This window comes from Carica papaya, chromosome 7 (genome assembly GCF_054855325.1).
Source record: "Carica papaya isolate Zhongbai chromosome 7, ASM5485532v1, whole genome shotgun sequence".
Taxonomy (NCBI): domain Eukaryota; kingdom Viridiplantae; phylum Streptophyta; class Magnoliopsida; order Brassicales; family Caricaceae; genus Carica; species Carica papaya.
This window is the reverse complement of record NC_142315.1, coordinates 8,378,937-8,402,085: the sequence shown is the minus strand read 5'-3', so window position 1 is coordinate 8,402,085 and position 23,149 is coordinate 8,378,937. Positions and strand designations below refer to the sequence as shown.

The 23,149-nt window shown below is 33.0% G+C and overlaps 1 protein-coding gene across 2 annotated transcripts; it reads left to right on the top strand.

Annotated features, from left to right (window-relative positions):
* Window positions 1-7,366: 7,366 nt before the first annotated feature.
* Window positions 7,367-22,600, top strand: LUG (transcriptional corepressor LEUNIG). Of its 2 annotated transcripts, none has more exons than XM_088208214.1 (19): window positions 7,367-7,495; window positions 7,700-7,837; window positions 8,549-8,646; window positions 8,811-8,920; window positions 9,096-9,524; window positions 9,616-9,704; window positions 10,056-10,134; window positions 10,209-10,284; window positions 10,562-10,611; window positions 10,926-11,237; window positions 11,318-11,530; window positions 15,770-16,015; window positions 16,122-16,239; window positions 19,110-19,219; window positions 19,459-19,608; window positions 19,723-19,878; window positions 19,995-20,111; window positions 21,344-21,550; window positions 22,133-22,600. In XM_088208214.1, exons 2-19 carry the CDS (start codon window positions 7,806-7,808, stop codon window positions 22,274-22,276), a joined length of 2,736 nt encoding a protein of 911 aa, XP_088064340.1. In that variant the 5' UTR covers window positions 7,367-7,495; window positions 7,700-7,805; the 3' UTR covers window positions 22,277-22,600. The 2 variants fall into 2 exon arrangements, with proteins under 2 accessions (XP_088064340.1, XP_088064339.1); XM_088208213.1 differs by having other exon boundaries at window positions 16,095-16,239.
* Window positions 22,601-23,149: the final 549 nt, after the last annotated feature.

The window sequence follows — 23,149 nt, the reverse complement described above, 5'->3', positions numbered from 1 at the left end:
GTTTCTGAAGGCTTTCTTTCAAATTTAACCAATGCATTTATTAATTCTACCATATCCAAATCCAATAAAAAGAAAAATTTACAGTTACAATAATCCTCAATTTAGAGCAATTTTTTATAATATACAAATCCATCTAATGAACAAAATAAGCTCTAATCACGAGGAGTTTAGATGAGAAAAGAATCATAACCTAAAAAAATAGGCAAACGTTGCAGGTTGGATTTAATTGAAAATCTTGAATGCATATTTTCAAAATAAATGTCATAATAATTGTAACAAATAAGAAAAAGAACCTCACCAATCAGGTAGTCACCACCAAATTTGAGAATGGAGCTGGTACAAACACTACATAAGGTGACCGAAAACACAAGGATGCAAAAGTATTAAGGAAAAGTAGATGATGTGAGAATATAATGGAGACTTGAGGCCATGACACGATTGTCAACATATAGCAACGACATACAGAAGCGGAAAAAAGTGAGGGCAAAGTGGTAAGTGAAATAAAGTTAAAGGGGAAATATAGCTATGTACTCATAAATGGGATGAGGATAATTAAGTAATCTAACAATATATCTTGGTCATCATAATAAATTATAGTTTCTTAATTTTTTGAAGTTTTTTAATGTCAACTTCACTTTAATTTCTTAAGACTGAGCCATTAACTTTTTTTATACAACTTTAAGGTGTTGAAAACATTGTTAAAAGCTACAAAATACTACAAAGTATAAATAACTAAAGTTGTTTTACAATGACCAAAGTGTTAGAAATCACAACATTGTTGAGCTCGAAGTTATAGAGAGTAAAAAATTTTATCGCTCATGCTAGTGTGAAGATTTATGAGAACCACCATTTAAATAAAAGCTTAAAATCATTGTAATTACATAAAACAAAGTTTTTTTTTGTAAATGATTCATTGAGTATCCTAATAATGAGTTAAGAAACTTGATACGATATAGAAATGTTGTTGGACACTAACATATTAAATCTACACATTAACCTATTACTCATGAGAAAGAACACCGGACCAATTTTGAATTAAAGATTATTATATTCTAACCATAAAATTTCATTCGAGAAATAAAGAATAAAGACCATATATCATTAATATGACATAATACACTGAGAAAATATTTAAGTCATTCATCTATTATAGTTATCATGCTCAAAATCACATCTAAATAGAGTTATAATCATAACGAAGAAAATAATCATAAAACTTAAACGAATAACCTTTCTACAAAACAGAGATTGATATTTGCATTTCATACATCGACACCCATTTATATTCAAATATGCATTGATTCATTAATCCCTTTTCAAGGGTAATACCTAACAACATAAAGAGTTATCATATATACCCATCTATGTAAAACTTAGATTTTTCTAAAATTCATTTTCAAGAGATACACCCAAAGAATTTCCAACGATAATATGAAAGAAGACTTGTAAACATATGATAGTTGATGTGTAGAGAAAGTCTTGTGCTAATAAAGTGACTTACACTAGTATCTCATAAGGCACCTTATTTTTTATTTTTTTTGTTTTTTAAAAGTGTAGGACGCTATATGTGATTTGAAACAAGTTTTAAAGAAAAAATTTTCAAAATGCGAAACCAAAAGACAATATTTTTGCAAATAATTTATTCATTTAGAAATTTACCTAATTTAAGATGTTTTTTTTTTAGTAGTAGAGGTCATGTTGTGGAAGAGAAGAGAGTCTCACGATTTCTTTATATCTTTTAATTTTTTTTTTTATTTAATAAAAAAAAACAATCTTACTTTAAAATTTTAAATCTAAGTGTATAGTTCGAAAGAGTTTTACAACTTCAAGTTATTATTATAAGTTCAATTCAATTAAGTTTATTATCAAAAATTGTGAATCAGTTTTATAAAAAAATATATATATAAATATTAGAATTACAAATTGCGTAAATAATCTTCAAAAATTGAAGTAAGGTTTTCTTTTTATCTTCATTTTTCTTTGTTTTTTTCCATTATGGTTTCTTATTTCATAAGCCTTTCTCCTTTTTAATATCTCTCACACTAATCTTTTTATTGTCATTTTCTACATATAACATGTGCACATTAAGTTGTAATAAGTGCCACCCATATTAAGGAGCTCCATATCTACCACCTTGAGTATGCACTTGTTGCACACAAAAAGATCATTTCCTCTTCAACTTAATAGCTTATTGCTCGGTCCAGCACTCTCGTCTTATTATTACAGAATGCAATTGCACTTGAGGTGCAGTACATAATCGATACTTATCTTTTAGTCTCTAGTATCTATCTTCAATCTCTAGTTTTAGGCACCATCCTTGACGCTAACTTTTAAAATTAACTATCGGGTTAATGAATCACCATTAAACACTATGTTCTTTTAACATTGTCTTTACTATTTAGGCTATGTATTTTGAATGTTCATATGGAAGATGTCGTGGATGTATAGTTCCTCATTACTTACACGTGGAAATCCATTATTCTTATTCATTATCGTGTTTGTCTTCTTAACAATTATCATCCAATCATCATGATAAGAATAATAAGCTAATTATATCTCTTTATTTATTTATTTTTTCTCTGAGTTGTGGGCTACACGTAATAAATTTTAGGTGAAAGAACGTAGAAGATAAACGTATTAATTGAAAGGTGGTGAGTAAAAGGGGAAAAGAGGTAGAAGTTTTGCAAACCCCTCCATATGATGCCTGGTGGCCGTACATGGTCAGCTAGATGCTCGGACAATTGAAGTGTACTACACAAGTTACCCCAACACCCACGAAGTATCTCACCATCTATCATCTCTTTTCTCTTATAATAATATATATTGGTAAATTAGGAGGGAGAGAAACGGATTGACAGCTCCGTTTCTGAGTCTGCCGCCATAAGACAAGAAGAAAAGAGAAGGGGAAAGGAAAAGTCCAAGAAGAGAGTTAGAAGGAATCTGTTTCTATGTCTTCTGCATTCAATTCCATCATCTCCATCACACGCTTCCAAGCATGCGTTACGCTATTCACACCCAACTTACGTCACTCCCCTTCTGACTCACCTATACATATATATACATATACAAGCAATGACAGACCTGCTGCAGTGCAGTCCCAGTGGGGCAGATGCAGATTGCATGGTTTATGCCATGCCTTCTTCCCCACCCCTTCCCCCTGAAACCACTTTTCTATCCACTTACACCTGACGTCATCCTTCTCCATTATTATATACCCACACACATATATATATATATATGTAACTCAGTTTATAAATCACTTGGAATTGATTGCATCATTTAAAAGTCCATGGTTGTCATCTCATCCATCACACGATTTCGTGTGTGTGTGTGTTTGCGTTATTTATGTTGGTTGTAAACACACGCGCTTGGGGTTGAGAGTGGGGTGGAGAGTGAACTCAGGATTCGATGCGGGGGCGTATCTATGCAAGTATAGGTTGGCATGACATGGCATGCAGTTGTACCGATCAGTGACTGATGGTTTTGCATGCATGCCATTTTTCCATGCCCATGCAAATTCTATATATACACACTATACACTCTACTACTCTCTCTATGCATACTACAATATAAACGACTTACATATATATATATATATATGCACACCCGTACACCAATTCTTGGTTTTGTAATTACCTTGTGATAGTGATGAGATGATGACGATCATGATGGTGATGATGAGGTGATGATGATGATGATATTACAATTTATTATTATTATTTTTAATTAATCAAAGGGGGTCCACAGGAATTTCTTCTCTGATTATGTGATCTTGGGGGGCCCACTTGATCTCAGTGGCATGTTGCTTTTGCAGCAGCTTAGCTTCAGCTGACATGAGTAATGTTATAAGGTACCAGGGGGGGAGAGAGAGACCACACACACACACACATGTATATATATACATCTGGCTCCCCGTTCTTGACTTCTCTAATTACTTTTTGTTTCTTTTATTACTACTAAATTTATTATGTCACAAATTCAATGCTCAAATTACATTTATTTTGATAGTTAAAACTGATAATGATACTTATATACTATATATATATATATATATGTATGTATGTATGTATCGACTTACTCAACATTCTTACCAATTACCCTTCAATTCGTACTAAAAAATGTAGTTATTGGTAAATTAATAAGTACGTAAAATTTATTTATTTGCTTATATTAAAATTGAGCTAGTAATTTATTTTTCTATGCTATGTTTGTTTCTTTTTAATATATTTCTGTATAGCTTTGTTTATATTGACGATATCATATTGTTGCTACATATATATATATACATATATACACACACACATACAAACAACTAGTTTGAAATTAGGATTGTTTGTTTCTTTATGATTGACCGCAGAGTCATTTTCATTGTTTTGTATACGTGAAATTCCATTATTGATTAAAGGGAAAATAAAGTCTTTAATTTAAAAAAGAAAAAAAAAATTGATTTGATTTATACCAAGAGAAGAAAATTGGAGTACGTACTTAATCATGCATGCATGCTGGATTTTAAGTCTTCCCCTACCTATATCCCCGTATATATATATATATATATTTACACACACACAATCTCCTTTTTTTTTCTTATAAATAATTAATTTCTTGAAATTTATCTAACAAATAATTGATTTTTCTAGTACTTGATCTGTAAGATTTGACTTTCTTTTTGGGTCCGATCGAAATTCAATTATCTTTTTAATGTTGTGGGTGAAGCTTTTCTCTAGAGAGAGATATATATATATATATATAAATAATATTTAACATACATATAGAGGGAGAGAGTTTGGACCGCACAGATATACATATTTATTTTTTAAGATAAGTACATATACATATTATATACATGTATAGGTAGGTTACAGTGGGCTAAGGCTGCTAAAGTCACCATAGGAATGAAGTTTTTCAATGCATGGAAAATTATTATTTGGACGTGATCAATCCTTCCATTTTCAGACCCACCAATAATTACAGAATGTTTGTCACTTTGTAGGCTCAAATCTCTTTCTCAAGAAATAAAAAACATAAACCCAACCATTAATCTCTTATATATACATATATATATATATATTACTTACATCTTAATATATGTTGGGTAAAAGCCAGAATTGGAGTTTTTTAAAGTACAAATATATGTGTATATATATATATATATATCTTCTATTTATATATACTTACTTTTGTACTTTTATCAAGGCATGTTCTTTTTGTACTTTGAAAGCAAATACAATTGGGCCCAAACTGGTTGCTGTCCAGTGTCTTGTTTGTTTTGGGCTAGCTTCAATTTCCCACTTGTTTTGTTTTATAATTAATTCCAAAATTATAGCCTAATTACCATATCATTTGAAATAATCAAGTTTATTAGATTAAAATTGTTTCTATAATCTAATTTAACACCTTCAAATAAACTTTAAAAGATATGAAAAGCTAGTCAAGATTATAAAATTTATTTGCTGAGAGCTTTAGATTTAATCATTTTAAATATTTCATATATGTTCCGACATTAGTTTAAAACGAGTATATATATATAGAAAAAAAAATACAACATTTAATTTTACTAAGAGTATATGTAGCTCGTATAACATAATATTTTAATTATAAAATTTGACCATGTTAATTCATATCTCAATTATAAATGAATAAATTTTATCAAATTATACTTATTTTTCTCGTAAACTTAAATTTTATATTAAAAAAAAAGTTAAAATTATAAACTTTATTTGTTGTGAATTTCATATTCCATAATAATATCGATATCTACTATACGTAACTACATTGAACATTAATTTTTATAGAGTAAGTGTGTATAATAAAATGAGACTTTTGAATATATTTGAGAATATATAAATAAATATTAAATCAACGCATAGCTAAAATCTAACTACACAATATATGTAATTATGTCATCAAAGAATGAATGTACACAAACATCTTAATTTATACTCAAATAATTGTTCAACTACTTTATAATTATACAATTGTAATAGATAAATAGTTCTAAATCAATAATTTATAAAAGTACAAATTATAAAATCACTAATCAACGTTTACACTATTTAAAAGTGAGTTCAAACTGTATTTTGTTTACTCTTAAAAGTTTCATTTGATTAAACCATAAATGATAGTTAAATTTTCAGTTACATAAAAATTGTAATTGTCGGAAATTTCTAAAATAACTACTTCAAATTTTTTCGTTCTATTTTTATCGAATGATTTTATGATTTTTTTAACCTAAAAATGAGACTAGAAAAAGAGTATAATTTTGTCTCAACCAACCCAACAAAAAATTCCTTAAGGCTTATTTTGTTCCTACCTTCAAATATATATTAATATATTTATTAACTAAATTACTACATTATCTTTCTTATGAACAATCTAGACATATATATATATATATATTTTCCATATGTTGGATTTTAATATTGAAAATATGTTTATTTATATCTTATTTAGATTAATAGTAAAAAGTAAAAGAATTATAGTGAAAAAACGGAGAATCTTCGATTTCTCTTTTCTCTTTGAGATCAAGTACAATTAAAAAGAACGAATCTCATAAACAATTAAGACCAATAATAAAAAAAGTCAACGAGACGTAAACGAGAAAATGTATTATCTGTTTACGAATTTATTCGGTTACCATTTCTATAAAAAAATTTATTCTTAAAAATTAATTCATATTTTGATTTTTTTCTAAATAAAAAAGAGGGTAAGAACTCAATATCAATAACTTTAAGTCGGTTATATATTAAAAATTTATTTAAAAATATTATATGAAAAATTGGGTGGAAATAAAGAGATGATTTTGTCATTTAATTTTAAATTAAAATTTATTACTATGGTGATCCCATTAATTTAATTTTTTTGAATTTAATGAAATAAAATTAGTAATTTCTTTATTTTTTTATTGTCATATCACAAAATTTAATCGTCATCTACATATATATATATATATAGAGAGATACAATTTAGTAATTTTCAATTTAAGATTGTATACATAAATATTTTGTTTCTCAAAAAAGAGATTGTACAAATATTCTGAAAAGATACTGATCAGGCGTGGCATACCCACCTAATTGGGGTAAATTAATAAAATGTCAAAATATATGGGTATATTTAGTAAATAAAGCAAATTAGGAGTCCTACATTGAAAAAGGATTAGGTCTGTAATGAGCTGAATGTGCATTTACAGATAAGTCCTCCCTACTTGTAATGTTAAGGAGAAGGAAGATTGTAATTAAGTAAATTTATAAGGGTATTTAAGTCATTATGCTACAAAAGATGCCTTGGACTGAAATTTGGAAGAGATCTGAGGGGCATTTAGGTAAATTCATAGGAACAAAGCCATTATGATATCTGGTGCAACAGCAACTCTCACTTCTAATCCACCAAAGCTACAGAAAAAGAAAACCCAGTTTCAGTCTCAAAAAAATTAAAAATTAAAAATAAAAAAGTGAAAAATAGAAAGCTCTCAAACAAATTAAACGTTTGTGGGTTGCAGGTAATCCATATCCATCTTTCTCTTTCTTTAATTCCTTGATTTAATGAGTAATTTATTTTTCCTATATTTTCATTTGCTAAAATTAAAGAGGTTTTTCTCTGCTTCTATTCTTCCACATAGATTCTTCTCTCTCCAAGTCTGCATCTTTCTTGCTATCTTTCGTGTAGTTTCAACAGTTTTCGAAACGATTTCTTATTTTGTCAGCGGGATATGCTATCTGGTGGTGAAGAGAAGCTCTCGGGGATTAATTAATTTCTGAGAATCTAACATTATTACTCACTGTTGTGTGTGGGGTATTGGATTCGTCAAAATGACTCAAACCAACTGGGAAGCTGATAAAATGTAAGTTTTTCTTATGCATCATTGTTTTCCCAGTCTTCTACTTTCATTTTCTTCTCTGGGTTTTAGGAAATTTCATGTCTTGCTAATGCTAATTTTCTGCTCTTTTCCTTGCTTGATTTGGGTTCTGGGTATGTGGGGTTTCCTTATTTTCGCATTTTCTTTTGTTATTGTATGGAAATTTATTTCTTCGAAGCTTATTTTGGCACGCATATGTGCATATTTTGGGGTTTGCCCATGTGAAAATGGATGTTGGGTGGTGGTGTTTTTTGGTTTCAGTGTTTTCGGTGTCTGGTTCACTTGAGGTGATTTAGTCTGTTGATGACCCTTTTCTTCATTGTACTTCTTTTTTGGCGATTTATCTTCTTTTTCAGTTGAGCACCTGTTGGATAAAAAGGAATTGCGTTTATGAACTGGTTCTTCATCGTCATTATTGTTATTAATCAGATGAAAGAACTAAGGGCTGATTTATTGTTATTTGCTACTTTTTTTAATATAATATTGTATATGCTTCTGGCACTTGTTAACTGTACTTTTACATGTTCAGTCCCCTATTTATTGTTAGGGTTCTGTCATATGATACTTTTATTTATTGAGTTTGTTTTACCTCACTAATTTTTTTGTAGCCGTTTTCTCTTTGAAATATTTGTTTTTGTTTGTATCAGTGATTTCAATGCAAAATGATATTTTTTTCTTTTATTTTTGACATTACAGGTTAGATGTGTATATCCACGATTATTTAGTGAAAAGAGATTTAAAGGCTTCAGCTCAGGCTTTTCAAGCTGAAGGAAAAGTGTCATCAGATCCAGTTGGTAATTAACAGACTGACTCTGAGGATTAAGATGAAAAAACAATGAAAAAGCCACTCAATTCTTAGATTCTTGTTCTGTTTTTAGTTCTTTATTTTCTTTTGCGATACCTTATATAAATACTTCAACATAGTGGTGGGTTATGAATTTTCAATATTGGTTTCCAGCTATTGATGCACCTGGTGGTTTTCTGTTTGAATGGTGGTCTGTTTTCTGGGACATATTTATTGCAAGGACCAATGAGAAGCACTCAGAAGTTGCTGCATCTTACATTGAGGTTAGTTCCTTGTCAACTGTTGTAAAATGTGTTTATATGTTTATGTCCATATACTTCTGTCTGGAGTATCTATTAAAATATAAATAGCAGAAGAAATCTCTGCTGGTTTACTGATGTTCTTATGTAGAAAAGAACTCATGTTATTCGTTTAAAGCTTATGTATTCTGAATTTCAGACTCAGTTGATTAAAGCACGGGAGCAACAGCAGCAGCAACAGCAGCAGCAGCAACAACAGCAGCAACAATCTCAGCAACCACAGCATCAACAACAGCAACTGCAGATGCAACAGCTCCTGCTTCAGAGGCATGCTCATCAGCAACAGCAGCAGCAGCAACAACAGCAACAACAGCAGCAGCAGCAGCAGCAGCAACAACAACAACAGCAACAACAGCAGCAACAACAGCAGCAGCAGCAGTCACAGCAGCAGCAGCCACAGCGTCGAGATGCGCCACATCTTCTGAATGGTGCTGCAAATGGGCTTGTTGGTAATGATCCTCTCATGCGACAGAATCCTGGAACTGCCAATGCCTTGGCTACAAAGATGTATGAGGAAAGATTGAAATTGCCACTTCAGAGAGATTCTTTGGATGATGCTGCTATGAAGGTTGGTACTCTGTTGTGTTTTTGTTTTAATTTTTCATTTTTATTGGCATAATTTGTATAATCTTTTAATCATCTGCGGAATTATTTTTCAGCAAAGATTTGGTGATAATGTCAGCCAGCTACTGGATCCTAATCATGCCTCAATATTGAAATCAGCTGCAGCAACTGGCCAGCCTTCAGGGTACTTCTCTTAATTTTACCTTTGTTACTAGACATTTAAAAGGGACCTTTATGTTCGCCTCTAGATGGATGTAAGTACTTTTTATATGTCAATTAAAATGAGTAGTATGTGTGAAGCCTTTAGGAGTTGAGAAATGATGGACACTAGATTGTGCTGATGACTCTATTCATAAATAGCTAGGAGCATATTCCAGTATGAATTTGCACATCAAAAGTGTTGGAAATGTTTCCTAGATATTTATGACATTTTATATCCTGTGCTATCCAAGTAGCTGTTACTTTTTCAGGGACATTGGATTTGTGATTTATTTTTAATTTTTAAATTTAATGGTGCCTTAAAACTGATTTTCAGGCAAGTTTTGCATGGCGCAGCAGGTGGGATGTCTCCACAAGTCCAAGCTCGAAATCAGCAACTGCCAGGGTCCAGTCCGGTATGTCATATACATGGAAGATATCCCATTTCACTTTTTGGATTAAAATGCAATGAATTTTTTTGTGAAACCAGGACATAAAGAGTGAGATCAATCCTGTTTTGAATCCAAGAGCTGCAGGTCCTGAAGCATCATTAATTGGAATTCCTGGTATGTTTTGCTAGAAACAGAGTCCTTTCTCTGTATCACAGTAACATGATTTGAGCTGTTTCAACTTATTAGGACACAAAGAATGAATATCCCAGTTCATTTATTCATCTATAGAAGATGCATTGTGTTGTTTATTTGGGTAGTCTAGTCCAATGGTCGCACATACCCAGCAGTCTCTAGAGTGCTTTGGTTCGATGGTTACATGGGCGTTGCCCATAGCACAAGAAAAAAAAGGATTCATTGAGTTGTCAAGATGACATTTTTCATGTTGTTTTAGGCTCTAATCAAGGCGGTAACAACTTGACGCTGAAGGGGTGGCCACTAACTGTAAGTTCTTTCATACATCTACACAATCTTTTTTATCTTAGGAACCTATGTTTTTTTGGCCAAACATGAACATCTTAAAGTGTTTCTGAATGCATTATAAAATTGATCTTTGCTATCCACTCACTGTATGCTCTTTTGTACACATCTATATCATGTTTTTTTTTTACTTTATGAACATTTATTTTTTTGCTAAACTTGAACACACTAGAATGTTTCTGAGTTTGTTAAAAAATTGACCTTTTCGGGAAAGTATAGCTTTTATTTTCTCCCTTTGTTTCTGTTTTGAAATTTTAACCTTGTTCTTCCTATGCTAGGGACTGGATCAGCTACGCAATGGTCTTCTTCAGCAACAAAAACCATTTATCCAGGCTCCTCAACCCTTTCATCAACTTCAGATGTTGACACCACAACATCAGCAGCAGCTTTTGCTTGCACAGCAAAATATGACATCACCATCTTCCAGTGATGAGAGTAGAAGATTGAGAATGCTTTTGAATAATCGAAGTATGACACTTGGAAAGGATGGTCTTGCAAATTCCATTGGTGATGTGGTCCCAAATGTTGGAGCACCTCTACAAGCTGGTGGCCCTCTTTTGCCTCGTGGTGAGGCAGAAATGTTAATTAAGGTTATACATTTCTCCCTACACATTTTTCCTGGTTTTAAAACATGTTGGTATCCTGTTTCAAAAAGGTTTTTTGCTTGTAGCTGAAAATGGCTCAGCTTCAGCAGCAACAGCAGCAGCAACAACAACAACAGAACAGCAGTAATCCACAGCAGCAGCCACTTCAGCAGCATTCTCTTTCAAATCAGCAATCACAGAGTTCAAATCACAATCTTCATCAACAAGATAAAATGGGAGGTGCTGGTAGTGTAACCATGGATGGGAGCATGTCGAATTCCTTTCGAGGAAATGATCAGGTCTGCCTTTTTTTTTTTCTTAGCTCCAATCTATGTGCATTTTAATTGGTGCTGTTATCTTTGGTTTATAAACTGTGAATGTTTATTACTTTCGTTGTATGATTATTGAGTAGCCATGAAGATCATTCCTCTCTTCTCTCTATTAGACCTAAAATATATAGTATATGTTGAGGCATCTTGGAAGGTACTTATTAGCAGCCCCATCCCCCATTTCTATTCCTCTCCTTTTGGAACGTTGGAGTGGGTTAGTTATATTGCAAAAATTGATGTGGAACAATAAGACCCTTGAATTGATACAATTTAATACTGTAGGAAATTATGTAATGTAATCTTAATTTATTATTTAGGGTGTTCACCTTAGAAACTATTAAGAGTAGACTTACTATTAGCTTAGTATTTTGTTTCTTATTTAGTTAGAAGTCTTATTTTGTTTTGATTTTTCTATTTAAGGATTCTAGTTAAATTACAGTATGTAAGCACTCTGAAATACATGGGTGGTTCATCATTATTAGACAGACTCCTCACATATAAAAACTATTGACTCTCTCGATAAATTTAGTGCTGAAAGTTTGTGATTGTGGTTATTGTCAATTCCTGTGATTGTGGATTTGATTTATCTTTTCTTTTCTTTAAATATTTTCCCTCTTTAAAACCTTATTTCATTATGCTACATCAAGTTTAGTGTTAGCGTAGAAATTGTGCATTGGTAATCACAACTTCCCACCAGGAACCCCAAACTTTTCCAAATAAAAAACCCTAAATTCGCCATACAAGCCCAGGTACGGGGGAGAGAAACACAAGCTCCAGCAACCATCCGCCTGAACTTGATCTCGGCATTGTGGGGTGGTAGTTGACAATGCCCTATCCTTCAACCTCATAGAAGTCTGGCTGGTGTCTACCAATCTTAGCCTCTAATCACATCTTTCCAACGACGGTGTCAATCATGTGTATTCAAGCTAAGTATTGTCTTTTAGAGGTATATCAATTGTCTTTCAAGTCTACGTGAGATGCAGTTCTTCCATTATTAAGAGCATTGATAGTTGGTCAACTTCTCAAGTACTCAAATATTGATGTGATATTTGAAGTTGCTTACAGCATATGTGAGCTCGCTAGAATACTGGCACCAAATAGTCCTTATGATGTACAAATGTATAAGGTTTTTGGGCTTATTACTGATAAGATTGGGCAATCACATGTCAAAGAGATCTAAAATTTTGAAAGTATTGCAAGACTTAGACTATATATAGTGACCTTGGATGCTGGTTGTGAAGGAAAATGTTCAAGCACATCTTAAAATCTATTTGACCTGAAGTAAAGATGTTCTGTCATACATGGAAGCCATTGTGGCCACTTACAAAAAAGTTATTAGCATCTTCTAAGAGATTACAATAAAGTTTCACTCAATGTTCATGAGTTAGTAGGGAGAGTTCTTGAAAATAGTGCCACTAAGCTTAAACCATCTCTGATGCAGACAATACAACCATCATGCATTGCCTTGGAGGATTAGAGTAATGTATTGATCGGCAATGTGCCAGATGCGACTTCCTACCATTGAATAAAATGATGTATTATCATTGATGATACGACTAATGAGAAAAAGTTAATAGATAAGGTAACCAAAGACACCATTGACCATCTAGGTAATGAGAGCAAGTTAATAAAAGATGTAACTAAGGAGATTGTGAAAGATGTTACAATTCCTTCTAGATAAGTTGAGTTGCCTAGTGATGGATCTCCAAATTTTTCTTGCTAGTAAAAACATTGATGAGGTTGAGGGTAATAATGCTCTAATTAATTTGAAGAAGAAAGAGGCTCCACCTGAAGAGACTACAAATATTTTTTTGGCTCTTAACAATATTAAGGAAAATTAGGTGATTCCTTTTGTGGATTTTGTCATTCCTGCTCCGTTCGCTACTTCATCAGAATCCTTATTTTGGAAGTATTCTTGTTTCCTCATGATGATTCAAGTTTTGTGTATTTTAGTTATTTGGAATACATCTGCAAGCTTTAACTGTCTTGTTGCTTCAATATTTGGAAATGTTAGTTCGATATTTTACTAAATGGGGAGAATGATGTAGAATAAGAAGATTATAGAATTGCTAACTTTAGTTTTTTTGTTTTGAGAAGAAAAATTAGTGTATTATATGTAAGCACCAATTAGATGCAACCTGTGCACAAGAACTTATAAGGTTAGTAAAAAAGTCACTCAAAAGTCCAAGACCCTCATAGGTTTGAAGAGGATGACTCTTTATCACAAGACCCAGGGTTGAAGCCATAAATTATTGAACTTATCAGATGAAAATTCCATGCCTTTGTTCCTCTCCTTCCAAATACCCAGAACGTAGCAAGAGAAATAAGACCTATGCCCTTGCTATAACATTTATCCCTTTTGATGCCTCACCATGCTCGAATCTCCTCTTTAACTGATTCCAACTATTACCCAATGGACTCATAGAAGACTATAAACCATAGACCACATTTGATATGAAAAAAGACACCAAATAAGAAGGTGGTTTGTTGATCCCACATCACTCTTACATAAGTAACATCCATGTCCAAAGACTCTTCCACTTTTTGTCAAATTATCTATAGTTAGGGTGCATTCTCTTGTCACTTCCCATGCAAAAAAAGCCACACTTGGAGGAGCGTTAATCTTCCAAATAAGTTTCCAGGAAAGTTTTCAATCAACTCTTTCTATCTTTGTTGGATGGAGGTAGTAGGATTTCACTGAAAAAGCCCCATTCAAATTGAGTTTCCACTTCTCCTCATTCATGGTTTCATTTGGTCTTTCGCAGTGGTATATAAGGTCGAAAAAATTGACATGGTCATCTGCCTCCTAATCACTTAGGTTGTTGTCAGGTCCACCACCCAAAAGCCATTTCTCATGGTACTACAATAAGATTCTGCCACTGTTGCCACTTTGTTCCGGAGTAAGGAAAATTTGTAGGAAAACATTGATCTAATGTCTAAATCCATCAATGCTGCCAAAACCTCTGTCCCCTGATCAAATCTTCCATTGGATACACTGCTGAAAATCCTCCTTGCCTGATATTATCTTGTTCCATAAACCAATTCGTTTTGGCTGTCTAGTGTTTTTAGTAAACCATTCCTTACTTTCTATCCAAACTTGGCTTTGATCACATTCCTCCAATGAGTGTTCCGCTACTTTATGAATCTCATAGCTATTTTGTCTTCTAATGCCTTGTTGAACTCAACTATTGATATGCTTCCACAACCGCTCTCTTTAAATGGGTGTTTAACAGCATCCCAAGCCACCAAATGGTACATTTTAATTTTATAGGATATTGAGATAAATATAATCTTTATTTATCATGTAGGGAATATTTAGCTAATCTCGAAACTATTAAGAATAGCCTTATCATTAGTTTAGTATTTTATTTTTTATTTTCTTAGAATTGTTATTTTGTTATTCTTCTTGTATTCAAGGATTCTAATCATATTTGATTATGTAGGCACCCTATCGTTACATTAGTGGTTCATCAGTATTAAACAGATTGCTTGTGAATAAAAATTAATGATTTCTTTTCATTTAATTGATTGCTGAAAAACCAGTGATTGTGACTGTAACAATTGATGTTAGAATCTTAGGATTCATGATTCAAATCTTGCGGTTCGACTCAGTAACAAATGATTTGAATCTTATGGTTGAATTATATTTTATCATGAATCTTAAACCAAACTTAAAACTGATAGTAAATTTCACGATTTGAATTTTTGTGATTGACTTGAATTTATTTAAAAGTAAATCTAATCAAATATTCAGATAACTTATTATGATTTAATTATAAGATACAATCTTTATACAATTTGCTTTGAGAAACAAATTTTTCTTTAGTTGTATAGGTATAAATTTTTATATTTTAATTTGTGATTTTTTTCATTAAAAGTTATATAACTGATAGTTAGTTTTGATTAGTGGACTATGTCTCAAATTTTACTATTTGATTTAATTCGCGATCTTGGATTCCTGACTAAAAAATTGGATTTATGAGATTGAATATTGATTCAATAGCTATAACAACTTTGTGGTTGTGGTTGTTGTCAGTCCCTGTGAATACGGACCGGATTCATCTTTTTTTTTTTTCCTTCAGTTTTCTAGCTATGTAAGTCCTTTCTGCTAAAAAATATTGTGGTTGGTATTAGCAGATGTATTCTGGTGAATATCCTCCGGGAAATTTTTGTAGATTTCTAACACATCTCTTGTTTATTCATTTTAAGGTCTCAAAAAACCAGACTGGGAGAAAGAGAAAGCAGCCTGTTTCATCTTCAGGGCCTGCCAATAGCTCAGGAACTGCAAACACAGCTGGGCCATCCCCAAGTTCAGCACCCTCAACACCATCAACTCACACACCTGGAGATGTGATTTCAATGCCTGCATTACCACATACTGGTACTTCATCCAAACCTTTGATGATGTTTGGCACTGATGGGACTGGCACACTTACATCGCCATCAAATCAGTTGGTGAGTTTTCATCTGCTAGTATAGTTGGAGGAATTGAAAATTCCTTGCGTAAAGTCTCATTGACATTCCATTTTGGCAGTGGGATGATAAAGATATTGAATTGCAGGCTGACATGGATCGCTTTGTGGAGGATGGATCCCTTGATGAAAATGTGGAATCTTTTTTATCCCATGATGATACTGACCCTAGAGATACAGTTGGTCGTTGCATGGATGTTAGTAAAGGTGTGCCTTATTTATCTATTTCAAATTCTAGCTCTCCAGCATTGTGGTGACTTGTCCTCCCCCAGTCCCAACCCTAACTCCCACATCTAAATATTCCATGTTCATGTTCTGCATTGTTATAAAAATCAAAATGCTGATTACTTACAGATATTTTGACTAGTATAGCCATTCAACAATTATCCAATACAGCTAAATTGTTGGGAAAAGAATTTTATGTTTTCTTTCTCTACCGTGGTCATGGACTGGTGCCCTCTTCTGTGGTTTAGTATAGTTCAATTTTGAATTTGCTTTCTAGGTAACCTGGGTCGATCTGGAGAAGGTGGGTAACTATGGCACCAGGAATTTTAGCCATTTCATTAATTTATTTTCAAGCATTATGGCACCGCTATCCACATATTAAATTTGGCAATCTCATTTGAGGGCAGTCACTAGCAGGTCTTCCCTTTTCTTCAGGCCCATGAGCCCATCATTCTTGTGTGCTGGTCACTTACATCTCATTTTGTATAATCAAAGCTTTGTTGTTTCTGGGGCAACCTGGATCAATTGGCTCTTTAATGGTTGAGGGATCTTTTTGGATTAAGAATATAGTGGATTACCTTATGTAATGAAAGTCTTTCGTATTTATACGAACTTCTTGACACTATTACGTGGTTCTTTTAGTGTATTCATGAAATTGGTAATTTAGTGATTGGAATGACTAGCAAAGGACTTCCTTTTCTTAATTATTGTATTTTGTTGGTTTTATTGGGAAATCTTTTTTATTTTCGTTTGGATGTCTTCTCATAAAATTTTTCTGTTAAACACTTTTCTCTTTTTGTCTTCATATCACTTGGAATTAGTCTTCCAACTGTATTACCAATTATTGTTGTGTTAAATCACATTGAACAGCTCCTTTGATTGTTATCTATAGGTAGTTGTCTGCACTCCATGTTGGTTTTTCTCAATGTGGAAGGTTGTATTAGTTCTTTGATTCAAGAATGAAACTAGTGGGAGGTTGTGTTGTACTTTCTTTTTCTGTTAATTTCTTCTTGGGTTCTGCATAATTTCCATACCAGTAATATTTGTACATGGGGCACCCCCTTGGCTGCCTTGTCAATATTTTTCCTCTTTCCTCAAAAGAAAAAAAAATTGTATTAATGTTCCTGGCCTGTTTTTAAGGATCAAATTGTGGGCTGAGATATGTGGAATTTAGTGTTTACAGCTCATTAGACAAGACCTGTCAATCTCTAGAGTTTTGCTACTCTACATCCTATTTTTAATTAATGTATTTTCTTATTAATTAAGTCATGTGACAGTTTATATATGACTAGGTAAGACATACGGTATGTTTTTCCTCCTTAAGAGATGCTAATAAATTCTTAATGTACTCCTGTAATGAAAATTACCATGGATATCAAATTCCTAACTTTAAAGATCTTAGTTCTAAATTTTAAGGATCTTTGGTAGATCCTATTTTTCAATTAACAAAACATACTTCCTACTCTATCTTGTTCCAAACTCCTAACCTGGATAACCTTATTTTCCTAATTAACCGAAAATGTCCTAAGGATATCATGCAATATTTCCTCTCTTGTGGGGCTCGCACTTACATGGGGATATTGTCTGGCTTTCTTTTGGGCTTCGTTCTTTCTCCTTTTTCTTTCCTATTTATGGGGCATAACATCACTCCCCTTTTCCAATGGTGCTTTTCGGGCAAAAGATGGTGCCATAATACTGTTTTGTATTGACTACCTGAACATCTTTAATTGCATCTAATGACAAAGGAACTCCAGCTTCATTCCCATCAACTGAATGTTGACTGTTGATTGCTCAGAGCATCTGCCTGAACCGAGATTCTGGCTGGTGTTGCAGCTCATCACTTTTACTGTTATTAGAAAATCTTGAACAGAGGATTTTATGAGGCTGTTCTATGCAGAATCTAGAACAGATGCTGGATGTGGTTAAAGTTGAGGGTTGGATTTGGGACCATGATGCTCCCTGACGGCAGCTTGATCTGTTTAATCAGATTCTTTTGCTTTTCCTCAAACATAAAACAATCTTTCTCCCTTTCTGCATGGTAGAATTCCTGTCCTGTTGGTACATACCTGTGTCTCATACCGACCTTTATCTGCAGTTCCCACTTCCATTCAGATCTGCTAATTGAAGCTTGCTGTCGTCCATTGACAGAAAGCAGAATACCTAGAGAAGCTGACAGTTTGAGGCGGGACATGAATGCTTCCTGAATCAATTTTCTTCCTCTCTTGTGGGGTCTCCACCTAATTAAACTTCTTCCTTTCTCTTTTTTCCTTTTTCTTTGCTTATTATCGGGGCATAACTGTAATTTAAATCATTTATCCTGATAAAAGAAGTGAGAACTGTTTCATTGGCAACAGCATTTGAAGGGACAAATTCTGGAAATGGTTCAGGTTATATCTTCAAGAGATGGAGAAAATGATCTATCTGTGATAGTGCACATTTTCTTTATTTTCTGAGTTTCCTCTAATATTTTGTTTCGAACTAATTTCTCTTTTTCTTTCTCCTTTGTTCTCTTAATAACTGGAAATATAGCTCTGAAAAATATTGGCATGATTCTGTGCTTGTATATGCATATTGTCAAGCTATTTGAGTTTCATAATAAATGATCCCCTAAAAGATGTTCAAAATAAATTATATCATAGCTCTTTTTTTTATATAGTGGCTGTTGTCCACCTGACTTGTGTTGAATTTTAATTAACTTTGGGGTTCACATTTATGGAGATACGTTCGAGCAAGCACAAGCAAAGTTATCTGCTGTCCATTTCTCATCAGATGGAATAGAGATGTACTTAGCTTTTTTTTAAGAGTTGCTGTTATTTATCCACCTGACTCGTGTTGTATTTAATCAATTTTAGGGTTCACATTTACGGAAATAAGTGCTGTTCGAGCAAGCACAAGCAAAGTCATTTGCTGCCATTTCTCATCAGATGGAAAATTACTTGCTAGTGGTGGCCATGACAAAAAGGTGACTAGAAGATAGGTTGACCTTTTATGCTCTTAAGTGCATTAATCTTTTGCTGTAAGAACACCAAATATGAGGTGCAAGAAGAATATGGATTTGCTTCATATTTTTCGATTTAATTTTCATATTGATTATGCATTTGATTCACAAATTATAAAAAGAGTTCTTTTTTTCTCTTTGCTTGATTTAGACGTAATACACGTAGAATCTAAAACTGTTTGGACACTGGTTTTATAATGCAGGCAGTACTATGGTACACCGATACTTTGAAGCCTAAATCTACTCTCGAAGAACATTCATCTTTGATTACTGATGTCCGTTTCAGTCCAAGCATGCCTCGTCTGGCAACATCTTCCTTTGATAAAACTGTCAGGGTTTGGGATGCAGACAATGTTAGTGGATGCATTATTACTGATTTGCAATTATGATTATCACCCTGATCGGCACTAGTTTAGTTGATTTTGTTTATTGGAAATCATTGTAAATTCTTTTACTTTATTTTGCAGCCTGGTTATTCACTGCGTACCTTTATGGGGCATTCAGCTTCTGTTATGTCACTGGACTTCCACCCAAATAAAGATGATCTCATTTGTTCTTGTGATGGTGATGGTGAAATACGATACTGGAGCATAAATAATGGGAGCTGTGCTAGAGTGTTCAAGGTAAAACACTTTGGTTTTTGGCTAGAACAATTCAAAGTAAAACACTTTGGTTGGGTGGGGAACAGGCTTTTCTTGTAAATTTGTAATATGCAAACTAATATTTTTGTGTGTATTAGGGTGGTACAGCCCAGATGAGGTTTCAACCTCGTCTTGGAAGGTATCTTGCTGCTGCAGCAGAGAATGTTGTATCTATATTGGATGTGGAAACACAGGCTTGTCGGCATTCACTGCAGGTCAGTTTTGCATTTTCTTCTGTCATCATACAATTATGTTAAGGTTAGGATCCCTAGTTTCATGTACCTTGGTTTCTTATCTTCCATTAAGGGTGAAAAATGCTGCCTCAAACATCTTGCTCGAGTCCTTTTATATTTGACAAATGCTAATTCAATGATGGATTCTCTTGGTGACCTCCAAAGGCCAAGATTCATTTGCTAGGAAAGTCTGCACTGGGCATCAATAACAAATTTGAATGTTATTGTATTTTGCTTGAACGTCAGTAAGAATTTGCTGCAGTGCTTTTATATGCTTCAGAGGCAGCCTAACTATATTATATATAGATAGAACTAGGAAAAATATATATATTTTTCTATATATTCTTTTTAACTAGGAAAAATATAAATTTGATTAGGAGATTATAAAAATTGAGCTCGCATGGAATTATGTGGAACTAAAATAATGCATTATGAATACCTCCAAATTTGGTGAAACTTGAAATATATTGTTCCACTGTCATATAAAATTCCACGAGCACACAATTTTTGTTAATTTAGATAGAATTTTCATCACCATCTAGTTGAAATAAATATAGATTTGTAAATGACTCCTGTATAAAATTTTGAATTTTTTTCTGAATATAGCCAACGATATAATTTTTTCTTTTGTTGATCATCAGTTTGTTAGCTGATATTCTACTTAGTACACAAAAACATTTCCGTGTAGCCAAAGTCCAAGGAGATAAGGGAAAAGAAAGAAGCTAGGTTTTATTTAACTGAAAAAAACATCTGTTCTAACTTCTTTTGGACAAAAGAAGAAGATTCATAAGGAAGAAAGAGGACAAATACAGTGTATACCTGGAGGATAAAGTATCCTCCTTAAAAAATCATAAAAACAAAAAAAAGAAAAGGAACAAGATCTTTTCTAGTGAAAACTGTTTATTGTTGAGATCTTATTGTGGTACAGGAGTCACTTTGATAAGTGTTTATTGTTTACTTAATGCATGAGGGTTTATATGTGGATTTCTGATTGTAATGCATGGATACTATTCCATCACTAGCATAACCGAGCTCCATCGAAATTGGGAAGCTTTTATGCCTAGCAGTTAGAGTATTAGTTGTTTGCATCTCTTTATTTTTGGCAATTTCATTTTGAGGAGGTTGCCTTACTCTCTTTAATTGTATTCCTCATTCTTCTTTCCTTCACTAATAAATTTTCTTTATAAAAAAAAAACGTGAATTTCTGATTATAGGGACATACTAAACCAATACATTCTGTGTGTTGGGATCCTTCTGGTGAGTTTCTAGCATCTGTCAGCGAGGACTCTGTCAGAGTTTGGACACTTGGTTCCGGTAGTGAAGGTGACTGTGTTCATGAATTGAGCTGTAACGGCAACAAGTTCCATTCATGTGTTTTCCATCCTACTTATCCGTCCTTGCTAGTCATTGGCTGTTACCAGGCAAGTTTCTTTATATTGATGACTGTTTATTTCCTTAAGTTGGCTACCCAGTGCAAGTGATAATTTCTGGCCATATCTATATTGGAACGGTATGGCACTGGTGTGAGGGTGAGATCTGTCCGCACTTCATTTATGAGCCAGACACTTTGCAACTAGAGGTTACGATAATATTAAAATGCTGATGAACGCCAGTTCATGAATGATTAAAGTTTGAACATTTTTGATAATAAAATACCCAATTAGTTATGTGCTGCTAATTAATGAGCTTTTTCACTTTTTCTAATTTTATTTTTTTGTATTTTATTTTTTTTCATTTTCACTACAAATACGAATTTGCTATTTTTTTTGTTTTTAAGACTGTAATTTATTATGTCTTTGATATTTTCTTAGCTTCATATAGGCTTTTTTTATTTTATGGCTTAAATGCTTTTTTGTTTCCTGACTTTTCATTCACTTTCTTAGCTTCATATTTTAATTGCATGTTCTGAGAGTCCTGACATCAAAATAGACTAAAATTGTATTTATGGCTGCAAAAGTTTAATAATCTAATGTTGACCTGCAATTCTTGGGTATTTGGTGCAGTCTTTAGAGCTTTGGAACATGAGTGAGAACAAGACAATGACTCTATCAGCCCATGAAGGGCTTATCGCAGCTTTGGCCGTATCAACTGTTACCGGGTTGGTTGCTTCAGCCAGTCATGACAAGTTTGTGAAGCTGTGGAAATAATATGATTGTTTCCCCCCTCAAGAGAATGCCGGGGGAAACATGATTAGGTCTTATTTTTAGAGGGTCAATCAAATGTTTGTAGTTTTGTCGTTATCTTGCCAAATCTGGCCATTTTGTGTTTTGTTGGAAAATCAGCTTTGGATAACCCTAACTAACCTCGAACTCGTCTTCTATGTTTGGTTAGAGGTCATGCTGTTGTTCAATGTCTGACTTGTGACATGTAACATCTCTGGTTGAGTATCATGACTGGTTGTTATGCTGTCCACTCTTTTAATCTTTTACGGTACGGACTATACATTCCATGGTGTGGAAGCGTTCACTTTACGCACGCTCATTTTCATATTCGTAATGTTAGATGTGACAATTCATGTCAGCTCGTATATGATAATCGGCTTCATCTATTTACAAATTCTGGTACTAGAATTTGATTCGTTTTTTGAATTCGGATGCCAGAGTATAGCCTACTCAGATTTTCAGCATTTCCCCAGTGCTGGAAACGTGCTTTCCCATTCACACAATTTCAACTATAGCTTAATAAGATTGAAGGTTCTTATATATTTCTTGATGATATGTATTACAGACGTATATATGTGGTAGATGTAAACTATTATGTATATATAAATGTGGGGAATGAAGAAGAAGACGTATGTATGTCTTCATGCATGCAGACAAACATTTAGTTAAGTAGTGATTGATATAACTATTTATTATTAAATAAAAATATATCCACCTTAAATAACTTAAAAACTCTTGAATACATTTATATTTATTTTAGCAATATCAGATATTTATTTATTTATTTATTTGAGGACCAATTGTATTAATCCAAATTAAAATGACGATTTAAAAAAAAAATAAAGGCCCAAAAGAAAC

What these genes read in the sequence shown, in the direction of transcription:
- LUG (XM_088208213.1), top strand. Translation starts at nt 7,806, where the DNA reads ATGACTCAAACCAACTGGGAAGCTGATAAAAT. An exon ending in TTGCTGCATCTTACATTGAG is followed by an intron (nt 8,921 to 9,095) that starts GTTAGTTCCTTG and finishes TCTGAATTTCAG; the next exon opens with ACTCAGTTGATTAAAGCACG. An exon ending in CATCGCCATCAAATCAGTTG is followed by an intron (nt 16,016 to 16,094) that starts GTGAGTTTTCAT and finishes CCATTTTGGCAG; the next exon opens with TGGGATGATAAAGATATTGA.